At 45.5% G+C, this 19,661-nt stretch overlaps 3 protein-coding genes across 3 annotated transcripts in view; 2 read left to right on the top strand and 1 right to left on the bottom strand.

The window, feature by feature from the left end:
- The window catches only part of LOC311135836 (putative methyltransferase TARBP1), a 41,289-nt gene extending 35,145 nt beyond the window's left edge, over positions 1-6,144 (top strand). Inside the window, exon 30 of the mRNA XM_084169868.1 lies at positions 4,642-6,144. Within this exon, the coding sequence (XP_084025994.1) occupies positions 4,642-4,810 (169 nt within the window). The 3' untranslated portion in view covers positions 4,811-6,144. The remainder of the gene's footprint in view (positions 1-4,641) is intronic.
- Positions 6,145-6,521: 377 nt separating this feature from the next.
- LOC311118845 (5-hydroxytryptamine receptor 1D-like) lies at positions 6,522-15,736 on the top strand (the record flags this gene model as incomplete). The annotated part of the gene is made up of 5 exons (XM_084157679.1): positions 6,522-6,687; positions 9,710-9,870; positions 10,840-10,955; positions 12,804-12,926; positions 13,207-15,736. 5 exons carry the CDS (start codon positions 6,522-6,524, stop codon positions 14,471-14,473), a joined length of 1,833 nt encoding a protein of 610 aa, XP_084013805.1. The 3' UTR covers positions 14,474-15,736.
- Positions 15,737-19,180: 3,444 nt separating this feature from the next.
- Positions 19,181-19,661, bottom strand: part of LOC311148946 (solute carrier family 35 member F3-like) — a gene marked incomplete at both ends in the record, with an annotated part of 122,918 nt that continues 122,437 nt past the window's right edge. The window contains one exon of the mRNA XM_084185986.1: positions 19,181-19,419. Within this exon, the coding sequence (XP_084042112.1) occupies positions 19,181-19,419 (239 nt within the window). The remainder of the gene's footprint in view (positions 19,420-19,661) is intronic.

The raw sequence follows: 19,661 nt of genomic DNA on the forward strand, positions 1-19,661 counted from the left end.
TTTGGGGCTTCACCATGTTTCATTGAAATGTACAGCTGTGTGTCATCCGCATAGCAGTGAAAGTTAACATTATGTTTTCGAATAACATCCCCAAGAGGTAAAATATATAGTGAAAACAATAGTGGTCCTAAAACGGAACCTTGAGGAACACCGAAATGTACAGTTGATTTGTCGGAGGACAGACCATTCACAGAGACAAACTGATATCTTTCCGACAGGTAAGATCTAAACCAGGCCAGAACTTGTCCGTGTAGACCAATTTGGGTTTCCAGTCTCTCCAAAAGAATGTGGTGATCGATGGTGTCAAAGGCAGCACTAAGGTCTAGTAGCACGAGGACAGATGCAGAGCCTCGGTCTGACGCCATTAAAAGGTCATTTTAATGACCTTCACAAGTGCAGTCTCAGTGCTATGATGGGGTCTAAAACCAGACTGAAGCATTTCGTATACATTGTTTGTCTTCAGAAAGGCAGTGAGTTGCTGCGCAACAGCTTTTTCTAAAATTTTTGAGAGGAATGGAAGATTCGATATAGGCCGATAGTTTTTTATATTTTCCGGGTCAAGGTTTGGCTTTTTCAAGAGAGGCTTTATCACTGCCACTTTTAGTGAGTTTGGTACACATCCGGTGGATAGAGAGCTGTTTATTATGTTCAACATAGGAGGGCCAAGCACAGGAAGCAGCTCCTTCAGCAGTTTAGTAGGAATAGGATCCAGTATGCAGCTTGAAGGTTTAGAGGCCATGATTATTTTCATCATTGTGTCAAGAGATATAGTATTAAAACACTTAAGTGTCTCTCCTGATCCCAGGCCCTCGCAGAGCTGTGCAGATCCAGGACAGCTAAGCCCTGGAGGAATACGCAGATTCAAAGAGGAGTCCGTAATTTGCTTTCTAATGGTCATGATCTTTTCCTCAAAGAAGTTCATGAATTTATTACTGCTGAAGTGAAAGCCATCCTCTCTTGGGGAATGCTGCTTTTTAGTTAGCTTTGCAACAGTATCAAAAAGAAATTTTGGATTGTTCTTATTTTCCTCGATTAAGTTGGAAAAGTAGGATGATCGAGCAGCAGTGAGGGCTCTTCGGTACTGCACGGTACTGTCTTTCCAAGCTAGTCGGAAGACTTCCAGTTTGGTGTGGCGCCATTTCCGTTCCAATTTCCTGGAAGCTTGCTTCAAAGCTCGGGTATTTTCTGTATACCAGGGAGCTAGTTTCTTATGACAAATGTTTTTCGTTTTTAGGGGTGCAACTGCATCTAGGGTATTGCGCAAGGTTAAATTGAGTTCCTCAGTTAAGTGGTTAACTGATTTTTGTCCTCTGACGTCCTTGGGTAGGCAGAAGGAGTCTGGAAGGGCATCAAGGAATTTTTGTGTTGTCTGAGAATTTATAGCACGACTTTTGATGCTCCTTGGTTGGGGTCTGAGCAGATTATTTGTTGCGATTGCAAACGTAATAAAATGGTGGTCCGATAGTCCAGGATTTTGTGGAAAAACATTAAGATCTACAACATTTATTCCATGGGACAAAACTAGGTCCAGAGTATGACTGTGGCAGTGAGTAGGTCCAGAGACATGTTGGACAAAACCCACTGAGTCGATGATGGCTCCGAAAGACTTTTGGAGTGGGTCTGTGGACTTCTCCATGTGAATATTAAAATCACCAAAAATTAGAATATGATCTGCTATGACTACAAGGTCTGATAGGAATTCAGGAAACTCAGAGAGGAACGCTGTATATGGCCCAGGAGGCCTGTAAACAGTAGCTATAAAAAGTGATTGAGTAGGCTGCATAGATTTCATGACTAGAAGCTCAAAAGACGAAAACGCCATTTTTTTTTTTTGTAAATTGAAATTTGCTATCGTAAATGTTAGCAACACCTCCGCCTTTGCGGGATGCGCGGGGGATATGGTCACTAGTGTAACCAGGAGGTGAGGCCTCATTTAACACAGCAAATTCATCAGGCTTAAGCCATGTTTCAGTCAGGCCAATCACATCAAGATTATGATCAGTGATTAGTTCATTGACTATGACTGCCTTTGAAGTGAGGGATCTAACATTAAGTAACCCTATTTTGAGATGTGAGGTATCACGATCTCTTTCAATAATGGCAGGAATGGAGGAGGTCTTTATCCTAATAAGATTGCTAGGGCGAACACCGCCATGTTTAGTTTTGCCCAACCTAGGTCGAGGCACAGACACAGTCTCAATGGGTATGGCTGAGCTGACTACACTGACTGTGCTATTGGCAGACTCCACTAAGCTGGCAGGTTGGCTAACAGCCTGCTGCCTGGCCTGCACCCTATTTCACTGTGGGGCTAGAGGAGTTAGAGCCCTATCTATGTTGGTAGATAAGATGAGAGCACCCCTCCAGCTAGGATGGAGTCCGTCACTCCTCAGCAGGTCAGGCTTGGTCCTGTTTGTGGGTGAGTCCCAGAAAGAGGGCCAATTATCTACAAATTCTATCTTTTGGGAGGGGCAGAAAACAGTTTTCAACCAGCGATTGAGTGCTGAGACTCTGCTGTAGAGCTCGTCACTCCCCCTAACTGGGAGGGGGCCAGAGACAATTACTCGATGCCGACACATCTTTCTAGCTGATTTACACGCTGAAGCTATGTTGCACTTGGTGACCTCTGACTGTTTCATCCAAAGAACACCATACCTACTGTGAAGCATGGGGGTGGAAACATCATGCTTTGGGGTTGTTTTTCTGAAAAGGGACCAGGACGACTGATCCGTGTAAAGGAAAGAATGAATGGGGCCATGTATCGTGAGATTTTGAGTGAAAACCTCCTTCCATCAGCCAGGGCATTGAAGATGAAACGTGGCTGGGTCTTTCAGCATGACAATGATCCCAAACACACCGCCCGGGCAACGAAGGAGTGGCTTCGTAAGAAGCATTTCAAGGTCCTGGAGTGGCCTAGCCAGTCTCCAGATCTCAACCCCATAGAAAATATTTGGAGGGAGTTGAAAGTCCGTGTTGCCCAGCGACAGCCCCAAAACATCACTGCTCTAGAGGAGATCTGCATGGAAGAATGGGCCAAAATACCAGCAACAGTGTGTGAAAACCTTGTGAAGACTTACAGATAACGTTTGACCTGTGTCGTTGCCAACAAAGGGTATATAACAAAGTATTGAGAAACTTTTGTTATTGACCAAATACTTATTTTCCACCATAATTTGCAAATAAATTCATTAAAAATCCTACAATGTGATTTTCTGGAATTATTTTTCTCATTTTGTCTGTCATAGTTGACTTGTACCTATGATGAAAATTACAGGCCTCTCTCATCTTTTTAAGTGGGAGAACTTGCACAATTGGTGGCTAACGAAATACTTTTTTCCCCCACTGTACATACACAGCCATGGCCGGGACTATCTCACGGGTCATGGAGGAAGCTGACAAAGCTCTTTAATGGAATCTCACTAATTGAGTGAGTGTTCCCCTGGGCCCCTAGCAGGTAGGCACACTCACACACACACACACACACACACACACACACACACACACACACACACACACACAGCTCTGCTTCCTGCTGCAGTGAGAAGACCTGCCCAGACATGCTGGTTTCTAATGGGTCCTCTGTGGAGGGAAGAACAGGAAACACACACACACACACACACTACAGCCGTGTCTCACTGACACACACACACACACACACACTACAGCCGTGTCTCACTGACACACACACACACACACACACTACAGCCGTGTCTCACTGACACACACACACACACACACACTACAGCCGTGTCTCACTGACACACACATACACACAAGCTACAGAATGATATTTCACCAATAGACACACATCGTTCAGTAATACACATGGTTTTTCTCTCTACTCTGTTAGTCTGTTATTGGAGGTTGATCATTCCTGGGTGGGGTGGTTGAGCTTGGTCAAACATACAGGGCTTGTTTAAGCAGAGAGGGCTGGAGGAGAGCTGCTATTTGTAATGGACACAACAAGGCAAAGTATATCTCACACTCAGTCAACACACACACAAACACACACACAGCCATTAGTCATTGAACACTCCAGCTGTGCGTGTTCCAGCACAGTAGGGTCCTTGTTTAATCTAACCCATTACAACCATATTATCTCTATCTGTCTCTGTCATATTGTTCACAGCAGGCCAGGGTAAATGTTCTGTAGATCAGTGACTAAGGCCAGAATTCAACCGCATCGCCCCTTTTCGGCTATGCACCTATTAAAGGCAATGTTCCCCCATTTGCGGAGACCACATTGTAGGTAACCACTGCATATGTCGGCTCAATTGGAAATTACCTTTAAATGTCAGTCGCGTTATAAGGTGGATCTAACGCGGATCTAAATGAACTTCGTCCTTACACTATAGAAATAGAATGACGTTGACTTGAATGGGAATGTCCAGAGTTCTAGTCGTTCTGTTTCTATGGACCAACATCCTATCTCGTCTCCTAGCACCATGTTCCATATTTCTCCTGTCTATTTATTCACCTTTTTATTTATTCTTTCTCTCATTCCCCTCCCTCCCCCCCTCCCCCTCCCTCCCTCCCTCCCTCCCCTCCCTCCCTCCCTCCCTCCCTCCCTCCCTCCCTCCCTCCCTCCCTCCCTCCCTCCCTCCCTCCCTCCCTCCCTCCCTCCCTCCCTCCCTCCTCCTTCAGTAATGAGCGTGAGGGTATCCCAGCTAACCTGCTCCAGCTGTTGGACGTGTGTGTGGAGATCCCTCAGCGAGGTGTCATCCGTTCCCTGAACGTACACGTGAGCGCCGCCCTGCTGGTTTGGGAGTACACCCGCCAGTACCTCCCCCCTACTGGGGTGCAGTCAGACTGAAACAGGAAGGGACTACCAGGACTTGTCCGAGAAGAAACAAACGTTTTCACTCTGTTGCAAAACGTTTTGAAATGTTTCCCGTTGCGTGCCCTAATGAACACGACCCTAGCACCCGCCAGTACTCCCCCCTACTGGCCCCACTGCAGAGGAGGGTGAAGTTGCCCCTTTACATTTTAGTCATTTAGCAGACACTCTTATCCAGGAGTGAGTGCATACATTTTCGTACTGGTCCCCCGTGGGAATCGAACCCACAACCCTGGCGTTGCAAGCGCCATGCTGTACCAACTGAGCTACACAGGGCCTTTCCCCACTAATGGTTAAGGTTAGAATTGCGGCAGGGGAAGCTGATCCTATATCTGTACCTACAGACAACTTCCCCCCAGACCTAGTGGATCTGCTGGGGTGACTGACCCCTCTCTGTAACGCCCTGCTGGTGTGGGGGTACATCCGCTACTGGCCCTGCTGCCTGGGTGACATCTGAACCTGGAGCCGCTTTGTGATAACTGCGGGGTGAAGTTGCCCCTAGGCACAGATCTAGGATCAGCTTGAATGCCCTCCCAAAGTCCTAACCTTAACCATTTGAGGGGAAAGCGAGCCACTGACCCAATGGAAACCCAGTGTCTAGGGCCAACCTCACCCTACTTCAGGCCTCTGAGATCACTGACCCAATGGAAACCCAGTGTCTAGGGCCAACCTCACCCTACTTCAGGCCTCTGAGATCTGGTCATGGAAAGGAGACTAGGAGAGGAAGCGACCTCAGACTATTGAGATGCTGTTCCTACCAGAGAGTTTATTGTTATTGCCAAAGTCCCATCTCAGGCAGGAGTCAGTCATCAAAGGAGAAACCTTACTTACCTCTTCCATATGCTGTGAACATAAGGTCACAGTTTCTGTTTGTAGGATTTTAAAATTCATTTTATCCTACTTTTATCCATTAAAATGCAGCCTTAACCCTCCGATGGGCCATAGATGTAGAGAATGGATGTTAGTCTTAGAAGTGGTGATTTTGTTATTAGGTCTACAACCCATCTCCTGATCCATCGTATTTTATTTCCGCTTTAGCCTTGGGTAGATATTACATTAGAATATTCCAATGCGTTAGCTGCGTGTCCTTTGGACAGGGTCATGTTTGCGAGTGCTTTCCCGGTAAAGCAGCAGACACTTGATTTTCCCCGAGTCTCAGTTGTTCCTCGTTTGTCAGCGTTATCTGTGTGGCAGTATTTTTTTTTTTTTCCTGTGTGGTATTAAATTGTACATTACTTTTTTTGGAGTGGAGAAATTGTCGGAGAAAATAATGCATATTTTAAACAAATAAAACAATTGTTTCATAAGAACTCAGTTATTTTTTGTCACACACATTTGGTTGATTTATGTTTTTCTTTACAAAACCATGTTATTTGTCAAATAGGGCAGAAAGAACATTAGCCCACAGTAGCCTACCGAAAGGTGTGGTGCGCCACGCCCAACTTTGATCAAGAATAACGTTGCGCAGGTGAATGAACCACTGAGCGGTTCGGCGGAGACACTAGACCGGTAGAGGAGCGGAAACAATGGATAATGAAAAGTATTTACATGATCACTAAAATGTATGTCGTTTACCCTGTGTAGAATTAATAGCCTATGGATATTTGGCGTCCAAAACTATTTCCAACCAGTGTCAACAAAAAGTATCAACTAGGCTACATTGCACCAAAAAAGGAGAGGGTAGGCTATGGATCAGCTAGATGGCGCATGGCTGGATCCAAGTGCCCCTTTACCGGATGAGATGCGGATTTCAGTCCGGAATGCGACGGCGGAGGCACGGCTCAACTTGTCTCCCCGAACTAAACTGATTCTGGAGGTCCTGATGGTGTTGATGTGTCTCGGCGCAGTCACAGGTGTGTGTCATCATAACGGAGATGTGCAACGACAACGAAATGCAAGGAAAACCTTTATTTTCATACAGCTCATGAAAATATACTTAATCATTTCTAAAAAGCGAATCACTTTTTTAATTTTCACTGACTTTTCCAGTTCTATGCATGATCTTCATTGTAGCATTATCTGCCCCCTTATGTTCCCCTCTGCCTACAAGAAATGGGCTCCTAGAATGGTTTCAGTTGAAATGTTGGGTTTAAGAGGTCCTAAACCCTGATTTGGAGAGCCTTTATGCCTGTGTAAAACAATCAAGGGGAAACGCTGGCGTGATGCCTGCTGTGCAAATCCCGGCTGGGTGCTATACATTGGTGGCAGATGGCGCTCTGTGTGCTGAGCTTTCTTTTAGAATGATAATGGGCATGTTTGCGATTAAAGCACCACAAGCATCTAAATATTGTTTTTGATGTTGCCTTATTCTTTCGATGGATTTTGTAGCAAGGGCTTTTCTTACAAAAATGCTTTGAAACCTCTACAGTAGACCTACTCTAAAACGTACTGTATAAATTAATGCGGCAATTAGCGTTTTCCCTGTTCCTCTTCAAAGCTGACGGCTGGGGCTGGAGAAATATAAACACTCTCAAATTCATCGACGTAGCTATGGATGCAAGGACTGACCATCCATGAGATCAAAATGATAGTTGTAACCATGTTGAGTCTATATAATGTCTTTACATGTACTTTGTTCACAAACATTGGATTAAAACAAGCTTCTATTTTGGGTTCTGATGGGGTATGACAGTTAAACTAAGCTAATGTGGCATTTATAAAGTTATATTCTTCAAGCGTCAATGGGTACATACAGGTATATGCCAGAATAATGGAAACACTTGAGTAAATGAGGGATACAAAGTGTATTGAAAGCAGGTGCTTCCACACAGGTGAGGTTCCTGAGTTAATTAAGCAACATCATGCTTAGGGTCATGTATAAAAATGGCCAGTTGCCCATTATTTTGGCTACCATGGTACCATGGTTAGGAGAGATCTCAGTTGTGGTGGTGTCAGTCAGTCACCCACCCATTTTCATTATTTTGTCTACAACACATTTTGATTATGTAATAATGAATTTGAACAACAAATTCCAAATGCAAGCTTCATAAGTAAAGCAATTTCGACATACCAAAAGACCAGTAGGCCTATGCTATTAATTGTGTTGCTTGATGGCCCATTGTTGGTGAGCTTGCAAAGTAAACAGTTCATATTCTTTTGGAGCTGCATATTTATTTATGGCAATCCTCTCTCTACAATTTGACGTTTGCCGGCACCCGATCCTATAGCTGTACAGCAAATCAGCAATCTGTTCGCTAGATCATTGTTTCTGAAACTTTGTGGCCCTTTGACCGCCAAAAAGGAGCGGTTCAACGCTCGCGAACTCTCGCGCACTCACTCACTCGCGAGCACAATCTCTGCGCAAATGTGTGAGCCTGTCATTGCCATAGAAATAAGAATTCATACAGCCATGAGAGGTTATGCATTTTCAAAACGCAAGACACAGAAATAAACTGCGTTTCACAACTGCATTTTGAGCTGAAAGTCATTCATGTCAGTCAATATCAACTAGGGATATCATGTCACTTCTCAACTGTATGCAGCGGAGGTTCAGCATTCGCTATATGAAGTGGAGGTCGGAAAGCAGGGTCTGTCTGTCTAACCTTTTCCTTCCTCACAAATATCGTAATTACTTCGCGAGCCTATGTTACATATTCATCCCATAAAGGCAGTGCGATGTTACAGCTATCTTAAGACATATAGCCAGTACGCAGAACTGATGTACTGTATATGTAACAGTTTTGCTTCCGTCCCTCTCCTCGCCCCGAACCAGGGACCCTCTGCACACATCGACAACAGTCACCCTCGAAGCGCCGTTACCCGTCGCTCCACAAAAGCCGCGGCCCTTGCTGCGCAAGGGAAACAACTACTTCTAGGTCTCAGAGCGTGTGACGTCACCGATTGAAACGCTACTAGCGCGCACCGCTAACTAGCTAGCCATTTCACACCGGTTACATATATAGCCTAATTAACTCACCCAAACTAGGCCTATCTGAAATATGAAATTGCCAGGTAGCCTATTGTTCTGGCAAAGATGCGTCCGTAACAGATTGCTGAACTGTATATGGATAATATAAACGTAGGATACTCTGTTTTTACCAGGCAAAACCGGAGAAGATGAAACAAGTGATTTTTGGTCACTTACCTGGATATGTGCAGCCACCTTTGCGCGCCAATGCTGCTGATTGGTCATTGGTCAACAGTCAACACGCACAACTTTTCGGTTCTGAAGCACAGATTAGATGTTTATGAGAAAGGAATTTGGTGTAATGCCATAGGCCTATATTGGTGACCAGATCGAATAGGCTTAGGTATACATATAAAATATACAGATGGTAGGCCATACCTATATAGCCTATTAAAACAATTTGTATGAAAAATATGTTTTTTTCCCCATTCAGGTTCACACTGACCACCAAAAACCTTCTCGCGACCGATCGCCACTTTGAGAAGCACTAGCTCACCCGACCTGTGTTGACTGACAGTTTGCTGGTCCAATCAGAGGGCCATGTGTGTGTTTCACTAGCAATCTGTTGCACGTTTTTTGCAAACTACTGTGTCTGTCTGCGTGGAGAATAATCCACTGAGACTCAGTGCCACAAAAGAGGTGACAAAACGTTACAAACCCTGGCCAGATAATTTCAAGGCATCAGACTCAAGTCGAGTCCCAAGTCTTGAGGCTCCAAGCCCAAGTCAAGTCTCAAATTATTTTATTTTATGTCAAGTTTAGCCTCAAGTCATCAAATTTCTGACTGGAGACAGACTGGAGTCCAAGTCATGTGACTCGAGTCCACACTGTTAATTTATACATCAAAAAATGGCTGTTCACACTGTTAATTTATTCATCAAAAAATGGCTGTAGCAACTGCAGATTGCCCCTTTAATGGAAAGGATAAATCCATGTGACTAATGCTGTCATATGATGTGTGTCTGTAGGTAACATCCTGGTGATTGTGATAGTGGCAGCCACCAAGACCTTCCACTGCGTGACATCAGTGCTCATTATGAACCTGGCCATCAGTGACCTGTTGGTCGGGGTTGGGGTCATGCCCTTCATAGCTCTCTCCATCATGAACAACGGATGGGTCGACTGTACTGTAAGTCTAACCTGGGGCTTCTATTAATCTATGTGTGTGGATGGGTTGACTGGACTGTAAGTCTGACCTGGGGCTTCTATTCATCTATGTGTGTGGATGGGTCGACTGTACTGTAAGTCTGACCTGGGGCTTCTATTCATCTATGTGTGTGGATGGGTCGACTGGACTGTAAGTCTGACCTGGGGCTTCTATTCATCTATGTGTGTGGATGGGTCGACTGTACTGTAAGTCTGACCTGGGGCTTCTATTCATCTATGTGTGTGGATGGGTTGACTGGACTGTAAGTCTGACCTGGGGCTTCTATTCATCTATGTGTGTGGATGGGTCGACTGTACTGTAAGTCTGACCTGGGGCTTCTATTCATCTATGTGTGTGTGTGAGTGTGTGTGTCATTGCTGTTATAGTGCCTCTAAGCCGTCATATAGTTCATCTGAAGTGTTTTAACTCGCAGTGTACCATAACCCAGGGGTGGCAACCCTCCTAATGGAGAGCTACTGGGTATGCAGGCGGGTAGCTCTCCAGGAGCAGGGTTGTCAGGCGGGTAGCTTTCCAGGAGCAGGGTTGTCAGGCGGGTAGCTCTCCAGGAGCAGGGTTGTCAGGCGGGTAGCTTTCCAGGAGCAGGGTTGTCAGGCGGGTAGCTCTCCAGGAGCAGGGTTGTCAGGCGGGTAGCTCTCCAGGAGCAGGGTTGTCGGGCGGGTAGCTCTCCAGGAGCAGGGTTGTCGGGCAGCTCTCCAGGAGCAGGGTTGTCGGGCGGGTAGCTCTCCAGGAGCAGGGTTGTCAGGCGGGTAGCTATCCAGCAGCAGGGTTGTCAGGCAAGTAGCTCTCCAGGAGCAGGGTTGTCAGTGAGTGCCCCTGCCATAACACTAGTGTGTCTTTCAAACCTTTATTTGATAATCTTTGTGTGAGAAATGTGTCCCATAACAGTGACTGGACTGGTTCATCTCTTTCTCCCTACCTTCTGTCTGCTAGGACCTGTGTCTGTATGTGGGGTACACCTCCTCAGTCTACTGTACTGCCTCAGTCCTGACGCTGGCAGCCATCGCCCTGGACCGCTACCACTCTATCATGGACTGCCTGCGCTACAGGTAATTCAATGATCCTGACCAACTACAAGACTATACAGTGGGGAAAAAAAGTATTTAGTCAGCCACCAATTGTGCAAGTTCTCCCACTTAAAAAGATGAGAGGCCTGTAATTTTCATCATAGGTACACGTCAACTATGACAGACAAAATGAGAAAGAAATATCCAGAAAATCACATTGTAGGATTTTTAATGAATTTATTTGCAAATTATGGTGGAAAATAAGTATTTGGTCAATAACAAAAGATTCTCAATACTTTGTTATATACCCTTTGTTGGCAATGACACAGGTCAAACGTTTTCTGTAAGTCTTCACAAGGTTTTCACACATTGTTGCTGGTATTTTGGCCCATTCCTCCATGCAGATCTCCTCTAGAGCAGTGATGTTTTGGGGCTGTCGCTGGGCAACACAGACTTTCAACTCCCTCCAAAGATTTTCTAAGGGGTTGAGATCTGGAGACTGGCTAGGTCACTCCAGGACCTTGAAATGCTTCTTACGAAGCCACTCCTTCGTTGCCCGGGCGGTGTGTTTGGGATCATTGTCATGCTGAAAGACCCAGCCACGTTTCATCTTCAATGCTCTTGCTGATGGAAGGAGGTTTTCACTCAAAATCTCACGATACATGGCCCCATTCATTCTTTCCTTTACACGGATCAGTCGTCCTGGTCCCTTTGCAGAAAAACAGCCCCAAAACATGATGTTTCCACCCCCATGCTTCACAGTAGGTATGGTGTTCTTTGGATGCAACTCAGCATTCTTTGTCCTCCAAACACGACGAGTTGAGTTTTTACCAAAAAGTTATATTTTGGTTTCATCTGACCATATGACATTCTCCCAATCCTCTTCTGGATCATCCAAATGCACTCTAGCAAACTTCAGACGGGCCTGGACATGTACTGGCTTAAGCAGGGGGACACGTCTGGCACTGCAGGATTTGAGTCCCTGGCAGCGTAGTGTGTTACTGATGGTAGGCTTTGTTACTTTGGTCCCAGCTCTCTGCAGGTCATTCACTAGGTCCCCCCGTGTGGTTCTGGGATTTTTGCTCACCGTTCTTGTGATCATTTTGACCCCACGGGGTGAGATCTTGCGTGGAGCCCCAGATCGAGGGAGATTATCAGTGGTCTTGTATGTCTTCCATTTCCTAATAATTGCTCCCACAGTTGATTTCTTCAAACCAAGCTGCTTACCTATTGCAGATTCAGTCTTCCCAGCCTGGTGCAGGTCTACAATTTTGTTTCTGGTGTCCTTTGACAGCTCTTTGGTCTTGGCCATAGTGGAGTTTGGAGTGTGACTGTTTGAGGTTGTGGACAGGTGTCTTTTATACTGATAACAAGTTCAAACAGGTGCCATTAATACAGGTAACGAGTGGAGGACAGAGGAGCCTCTTAAAGAAGAAGTTACAGGTCTGTGAGAGCCAGAAATCTTGCTTGTTTGTAGGTGACCAAATACTTATTTTCCACCATAATTTGCAAATAAATTCATTAAAAATCCTACAATGTGATTTTCTGGATTTTTTTTTCTCAATTTGCCTGTCATAGTTGACGTGTACCTATGATGAAAATTACAGGCCTCTCTCATCTTTTTAAGTGGGAGAACTTGCACAATTGGTGGCTGACTAAATACTTTTTTTCCCCACTGTACATTTGAACCAACTAGAATAGATTCAGACAAATGATACAGTGTGAACACTTTCTGAAGGCACTGTACTACTAACTGAAGATCTAGACCAAACAGATCTAAACCTACCACATCACATTAGACTATACATCTAGATTAGAAACAGTTCAATCAAGTACAGACATTTCCTTCAGAAAACGTAACTTTTCTAGTTCTTTGTATTATTATTTCAGTTCCCACTGCACCCTGTGGAGGAAGTGTGCTGTGGTACTGTGGATCTGGCTCCAAGCCCTGGTGACCAGCTGTCCTCCTCTGCTGGGCTGGAGTACTGTGTCCTACGTGGCTCCCATGTACAGGTTGGTGTGGGTTCGATTCCCGCTGGGGTCACATATACTAACGATGTATGCACTAAAATGTATGTTTGCTTTGGATGAAAGCATGCAGTGCCCTTATTAATGTGTAATATTTCCTGTAAGTACAGTGTATCAATAATTGCTATGACTCATTCTTACAGTGTTGTGCAACAGTGAGAAATTACAATACTTGTTACACTGTACAGTACTTCCAGGACATATTACACAGTAATAAGGTCCCTGTAATGTAAACTCTCACCACGTACTATTATTTCAATTTCAGCTGTGCGGTGAACTGGAAGAGCAGTCCCAGCTACACGTCCTTCATGGCTGCCCTGTCCTTCCTCATACCTGCTGCAGTCATCCTCTTCTGTTACGTCATCATTGTCCGTGTAGCGCGGAGCCATGCCAGGAGGATCCACAACCTGGAGGACCAGCTCCAGAGAAACAGTGGGATGTCGAGCTCCTCCTTTCCGACCAAGAGTACGTCTGAGCGGACTAGTCCGAGGTGTCTGGGTGCCCATGGTCCTTCCACCGCCAGGCTGGTGTATCATCTGAGTGGGCGGTTTGTATCGGAGACCCATGGAGAGGTTGGGGACGGGGTTCCTGCAGGGTCAGACCCTACTGCTGAAGCTCCACAGACCTCCAGCCACCCAGGCTCTACCTCCAGCTCCAATGCTGCATCCCGGAGACCCTTCTCCTTCCTGACCCAACACGCCCCCCATGGCCACTCCCATCCGCCCCACCAGAACTCCAACTCCCATCACCTCCATCACCACGGGGTTGTACGTCTCTTCCTGGTTATCTCTGCCTTCTTCCTGTGTTGGACTCCATATATAGGCGTCGCGCTAGTCCAGGCCACGGAGACCGCCCTAGCGTGTCAGTCCTCCTTAGTCCCGCCCTCGGCCGTCACCTTCTCTTATTGGCTGGTTCTGTTGAACTCAGACATCAATCCTCTGCTGTATGCTCTGCTCAGTCAGCGGTTCCAGGGGGCTCTGCGGTGCCTGAAGCAGAAGATCAGGGCGCGCCTGGGGGGGAACGTGGTGGGGAGGGGGGGAGGCAAGACCAGGGGGGAGGGAGACAGAGAAGAGGGGAGGAGCAGTGAACCTTGTGACCCATGTACTCTGACTTCCCTCCATCCCCACCCCCAGTGTCCCCACCCCCATCCTGGCCTAGTATGTCCTGGACCTGGGTCTGACATCCACAACCCACTTGCAGGAGACGGGCTGAGACGGGCCTACTGCTCTTCGGTCTTCACGGTCGACTCCAACTTTGCGGACAGCTCCAGGGAGCGTGTGTGTGGTGTGTTCCGCCCCGGTAGCACCACCTCTTTCTCCACCTCCTCTGGATACTCCTCCTCCTGCTCCCTGTGGCAGGACTCAGTAGGAGGAGGTGGGGAGAGGAGTTCAAACAGAAGGTTGGAGTGCCTGCAGGTCCCCACCAGGACACCAGAGGGCAGCAGCCTGCCGTTCTCTGCAGCCACCACAGACAGACAGGCAACCTTCTTCTATGGACAGATCACATTGAGGGTAGAGCATGATGTATGCTAGTCAGAACAGATTAAGATCTGTATGAACCATCGACCTGCTGTTGTGCCCTTGAGCAAGGCACTTAACCCCTCCAGGGGTGCTGTACTATGACTTACCCTGCGCTCCATTCTCAGAGGGTATGGGGTAAAACAGAAGACTAAGGGCTCTATTCAATCAGATCCACTTTAGCCAACATCAGCATAGCAGTTGTTTTGATGGTGTTGGAGGTGGAACTGCGTTAGAACTTTCAAATCCACAAGTGGCTCCCGGCATTACACCTAAAGCAGACACGGAGTCTGATTAACAGAAATCCCATGCAGACTTGTTTACTGTTAACCAGTTGGAACACTGGAATATGAGATGTAATCTACACCTTCATTAGGATGATAGAAATCTTCATGATTTTATTTAATGTTTTATCAATTTGAACATAATTATTTCTGAATAGCCTAAACTTTCTCTTTCTGAACTTCTAACGTGAGTGGGGCTGGTGTGGCTTCTAGACAAGCAGCTGCTCACCTATTTGACAGCTCCAATGCAGTTCCACCGCCAAAACATCCGCTATGCGGGTGTCTGCTATCGCCGGTTAACGCTTTATCTAGGCCTAATTTCCGTTTCCCTGTGACAATCAGGGTTGGGGTCAATTCCATTTAAATTCCAGTCAATTCAGGAAGTACACTGAAATTCTAATTCTTTTCAATGCTTTTCAATTAGGAACATTTGGAATTGGAATTTGGTTTAATTTGAATTGACTGGGATTGACCCTGGTGACAATGGACAATAAAGAGGTCTTCTAGGCATTTCACACCTTTAATTCATAACAGAACTGGGTTGATCCACAAACATCTGATCTGTAATGATGTGAAGACAAATGATTATTCTATGAAGAGTATGTAGCTGAAATATTGACTGGAGGGACAACAGGCTGAGAGTGCCTGTGTGACAGACTGGGTCAGTGCTTTCTGCCCAAAACATTTTGGATGATTTTAACGCACTAGTCTGAATTGCTGCAAGGCCAAGTTGACCCTATGAGTGAGGTTAGTGACATCCGTTGTGACTGTAGCTATGTTAAAATCAAGAGATAAAATACTGTACTGTAGATACAGCAAGCCGTTTCCTTCTTATTATTGGTAAATTAAATCTATGGGAATGTCTAGTTCCTTTGTAAATTAAATCTGTTACACTGTCTAGTTCCTTTGTCAATTAAATCTGTTACACTGTCTAGTTCCTTTGTCAATTAAATCTGTTACACTGTCTAGTGCCTTTGTAAATTAAATCTGTTACACTGTCTAGTGCCTTTGTTTAGTTTTTTCCTTGTCACATTTCCGGTATATAGGGACAATTCAACACATTCTTAGACACACAATTGCAAATGCAAAAAAAAAAAAAAACTTCAGCGTGAGATACATATTTTATACTAATCCAGTAAACAAATAAATGTATTCAAAAATAATGTTTTTATATAGTACATGTGATTACATTTCTTGAAGACAGCAAACTAGCTGATCTATCAAATCACCTCATAATTTAATTTAATTAAACCACGCTGTAATCATATGTTGCATTTATTATTTCAGTGTAAAAGTCAGCTTCATTCCTTACAAAGGTTTACAGTTATGTCTAGCAATAATTCCAGAGGAATACAATATGATTATTATATTGTCATTATAAAGAATGACAATGGGAGATAACAGTGCTGATGTAGTACTTCTATTCAGGATTGGGCTCAGTTCCATTACAATTCAGCCAATTTAGGACTGAAACTCCAATTCCAAACTTCAATTCCAATGTTCCTCAATGCTTTTCAATGAGGAGAATTGGAATTTGGAATTTCATTTTACTTCCAGAATTGACTGAATTGAAATGGAACTGAGCCCAACCCTGTACTCTATTGCAAAACAAAAAGAAAAGGCAGTGAAGTGAATGGACAGGACTGCTCAGCTATATCTGGTCATCTCTGCATGCTTGTTCTGTAGATGTCAGTCACTCACTGTCCCTTCACATCAGTAGTCAAACTAAACGCAGAAATAGAAAAACATGTCCATTTTTTAAAATAAGATGCACCAAAGAGTTTGTTCAAGAAGGATGAGTGCAAGAAGAATGGTTGTTGTTGTTGTAGTGTGAGGCTGTGGTATGTCCAGTCTAATGGTGCCTCCCTCCGTAGAAATAGAAAAGATAGATAGCACATGGTGAGTGTTGGTGATTGGTTGGTTGGTCATGTATACATTCGCAACAACAAGGCAGAGGTTCCGCCCACTTCCTGTTTGAAGCCCCGCCTACATTGTCATCCATGTTGCTCGGTTCGTTACCTCATCAGTAACCCTGAAGAGTCCTCACAGTGGTTAACTTGCCTTAGAAACGTGATCAATGGAAAACAAAAACAGTATCTTTAAGAAAAAGCTGGATCCCACCACTGCCAACAAATGCCGTAGCAGATCTTCCTATGACCTCAATGGGACTTCCTTAATGGGGCCTCCACCAAAATGCCACAGACAGAGTAGCAATATCTACCCACCCCTGGCTGTGCATCTTGGGATAAGGTTTGCACAGGAGACAACACCCTTACAGATAATCACTTGCAGTTTGATATGTCTTTGTGTGTCATTAGCCTGATCCCAGATCTGGTTGTGCTCTTTCCAACTCCCAAGCCATGACAATTCTATAAGGAGTTGGCAAGAGGGCATAAACAGACTGGAAGCCAGGCTAGTGTCGCTGCAACACTGGCTAACTGACAGAGTATACCACTATAGGAAGTCTGCCTCATGACAAGGTGACATTAAAGGTGGGAAATGTACCGACAGGTATCCAAGCAGAGGCTCAGTGGTAGCTAAGGAGGTTGAAATGACGTTGAAATAATGTAAATGTGGCTGCTTGGTTAATTTTGGCTGGTCTGGCATGTCTTGACTGAAGCCATGGAACTGAGCAGTGGGCGTCAACCCTGGAACCAGCAGGAGCTCTGGATCTGAGGGTGTCAGCCCTGGAACCAGCAGGAGCTCTGGATCTGAGGGTGTCAGCCCTGGAATCAGCAGGAGCTCTGGATCTGAGGGTGTCAGCCCTAGAACCAGCAGGAGCTCTGGATCTGAGGGTGTCAGCCCTGGAATCAGCAGGAGCTCTGGATCTGAGGGTGTCAGCCCTGGAACCAGCAGGAGCTCTGGATCTGAGGGTGTCAGCCCTGGAACCAGCAGGAGCTCTGGATCTGAGGGTGTCAGCCCTGGAACCAGCAGGAGCTCTGGATCTGAGGGTGTCAGCCCTGGAACCAGCAGGAGCTCTGGATCTGAGGGTGTCAGCCCTGGAACCAGCAGGAGCTCTGGATCTGAGGGTGTCAGCCCTGGAACCAGCAGGAGCTCTGGATCTGAGGGTGTCAGTCTGGAACCAGCTGGAGCTCTAGATCTGACCTAAGAGGGAAGTGTATCACAGCAGGTGGCCAATCAGTATGGCTGTAGATGGCTCTGGCTCTTCTCATTTGCTGGAGGGACAGCGAGACATTCCATGGCTCAATTTGATAGTGAAACGCCCAGACAGATTATTTCACACCCTAACATCTACAGGCTCCTGAGCTGGAGGGCATCAAAAGTGTGAATTAACGTCAAATCCCAAATCGCCCCCTACCCCCTATGCAGTTGTAGAGATGTAAGACAATTTAAAAGGTGTAAGCAATATGGTGGAAATTCTGAGGACAATATGTAACCATGACCTTACTGATTATACCTATCTAATAGAGGACAATATGGAACCATTACCTTACTGATTATACCTATCTAATAGAGGACAATATGGAACCATGACCTTACTGATTATACCTATCTAATCCTTTCAGATCTACATGAACTGCTGAGGTAGTAGGGGCTAGGGTTTAGGGGCTAGGGTTTAGGGACTAGGGTTTAGGGACTAGGGTTTAGGGGCTAGGGTTTAGGGGCTAGGGTCTGTTTGGAATTGGTCCGTGGAGATCTACAGTGCACTAAAAGGAGGTATTTGCCATTAAGTTGACACCTGAAGGACACCAGGGACATGGCCACTAGAACTCAGGCAGTCTCTCCTGGTAAGGCTTTCTTCTCCTTTGGATCTTGAAGGTTGATGGTAACATGATGTTAAAGCCAGTAAGTCCATCATCAGTTTGTTAAACTGACAGAAAATGTAACTGTCAATCTACCCTTGTCTTTTGAAAAGCAAAGGCAAGTTCGCAACTCTTCCCAGGCGTTTGCAAATAAATGTCTCAGTACAATGGAATGATTTAGAGGTATTGCTAAATGAACATGATCAACGTGAGCCCATGCACCAACTCTGATCACTTCTAAAATGGTGGAGGTCAAGTAGGAAATAATTGTTTGTTGATTATGAAATGAACAAATGAACAAACATTGATATCAGTGCTTTTTGCAGTGAAATGAAAGGGTCTTGAGCAGCCCCAGATGGACTGATAGACCAACGGAAAGGTTTCCAGGGAGAAACTAGTGAGAGGGAAAGTGAAATAGAGGGCTGATGGCAGAGGTCGACCATGCAGGTCATCATGGCAATCAAGTGTCCAAGGTGGAATGTCTATGTGTGTGTGTGTGTGCGTGTACACTGTATGTGTGTCAGTATCTGTCCATCTGTTCATTCATCCATGCCTCTGTCCATCTGTTCATTCATCCATGCCTCTGTCCATCTGTTCATTCATCCATGCCTCTGTCCATCTGTTTAAAATGTGTGTGTCCGTCCATCCAGCCATCCCTCCCCATTTAACGGTGGTCAGTGCGTAAAGGTAGACATGGAGGTCCTAGCTCTCCTGCTCCAGTTAAGGCTGGACCCGGGCCCTGACTCCACCTCAGCTGGTTCCTCCCGTTTACTCTGCAGCTTAGCATGGAGCTGGATGAAGCACTGGTCCCAGTCCTCTGGAAGTAGCAACATCAGGAACCCCAGGCAGATGATAAACACAGCGATAAGACGCACTGCATTGAAGTGGATCTCACACGTGTACAGGTCAACCACTGGAACACAACATAAGAAGGGGTTATATTACCTAAAAGTTAACCCATGATCTTCATAACATAACGCTGACATAACTGATATAACAGTAACACAAACAGGTCCACAACACAACACAACAATGTGAATCAACACTAGGGGAGAGTGGGGGAAGTTGAGTCAAAGGGGGAAGTTGAGTAACCCTTGTTTCACCCGGGGTAAGTTGTGCCAAGAGATCACTTTTTTTTGTACAAGCTATGTTTTC

Source organism: Coregonus lavaretus (genome assembly GCF_964263955.1).
Source record: "Coregonus lavaretus genome assembly, chromosome: 1".
NCBI classification, from domain to species: domain Eukaryota; kingdom Metazoa; phylum Chordata; class Actinopteri; order Salmoniformes; family Salmonidae; genus Coregonus; species Coregonus lavaretus.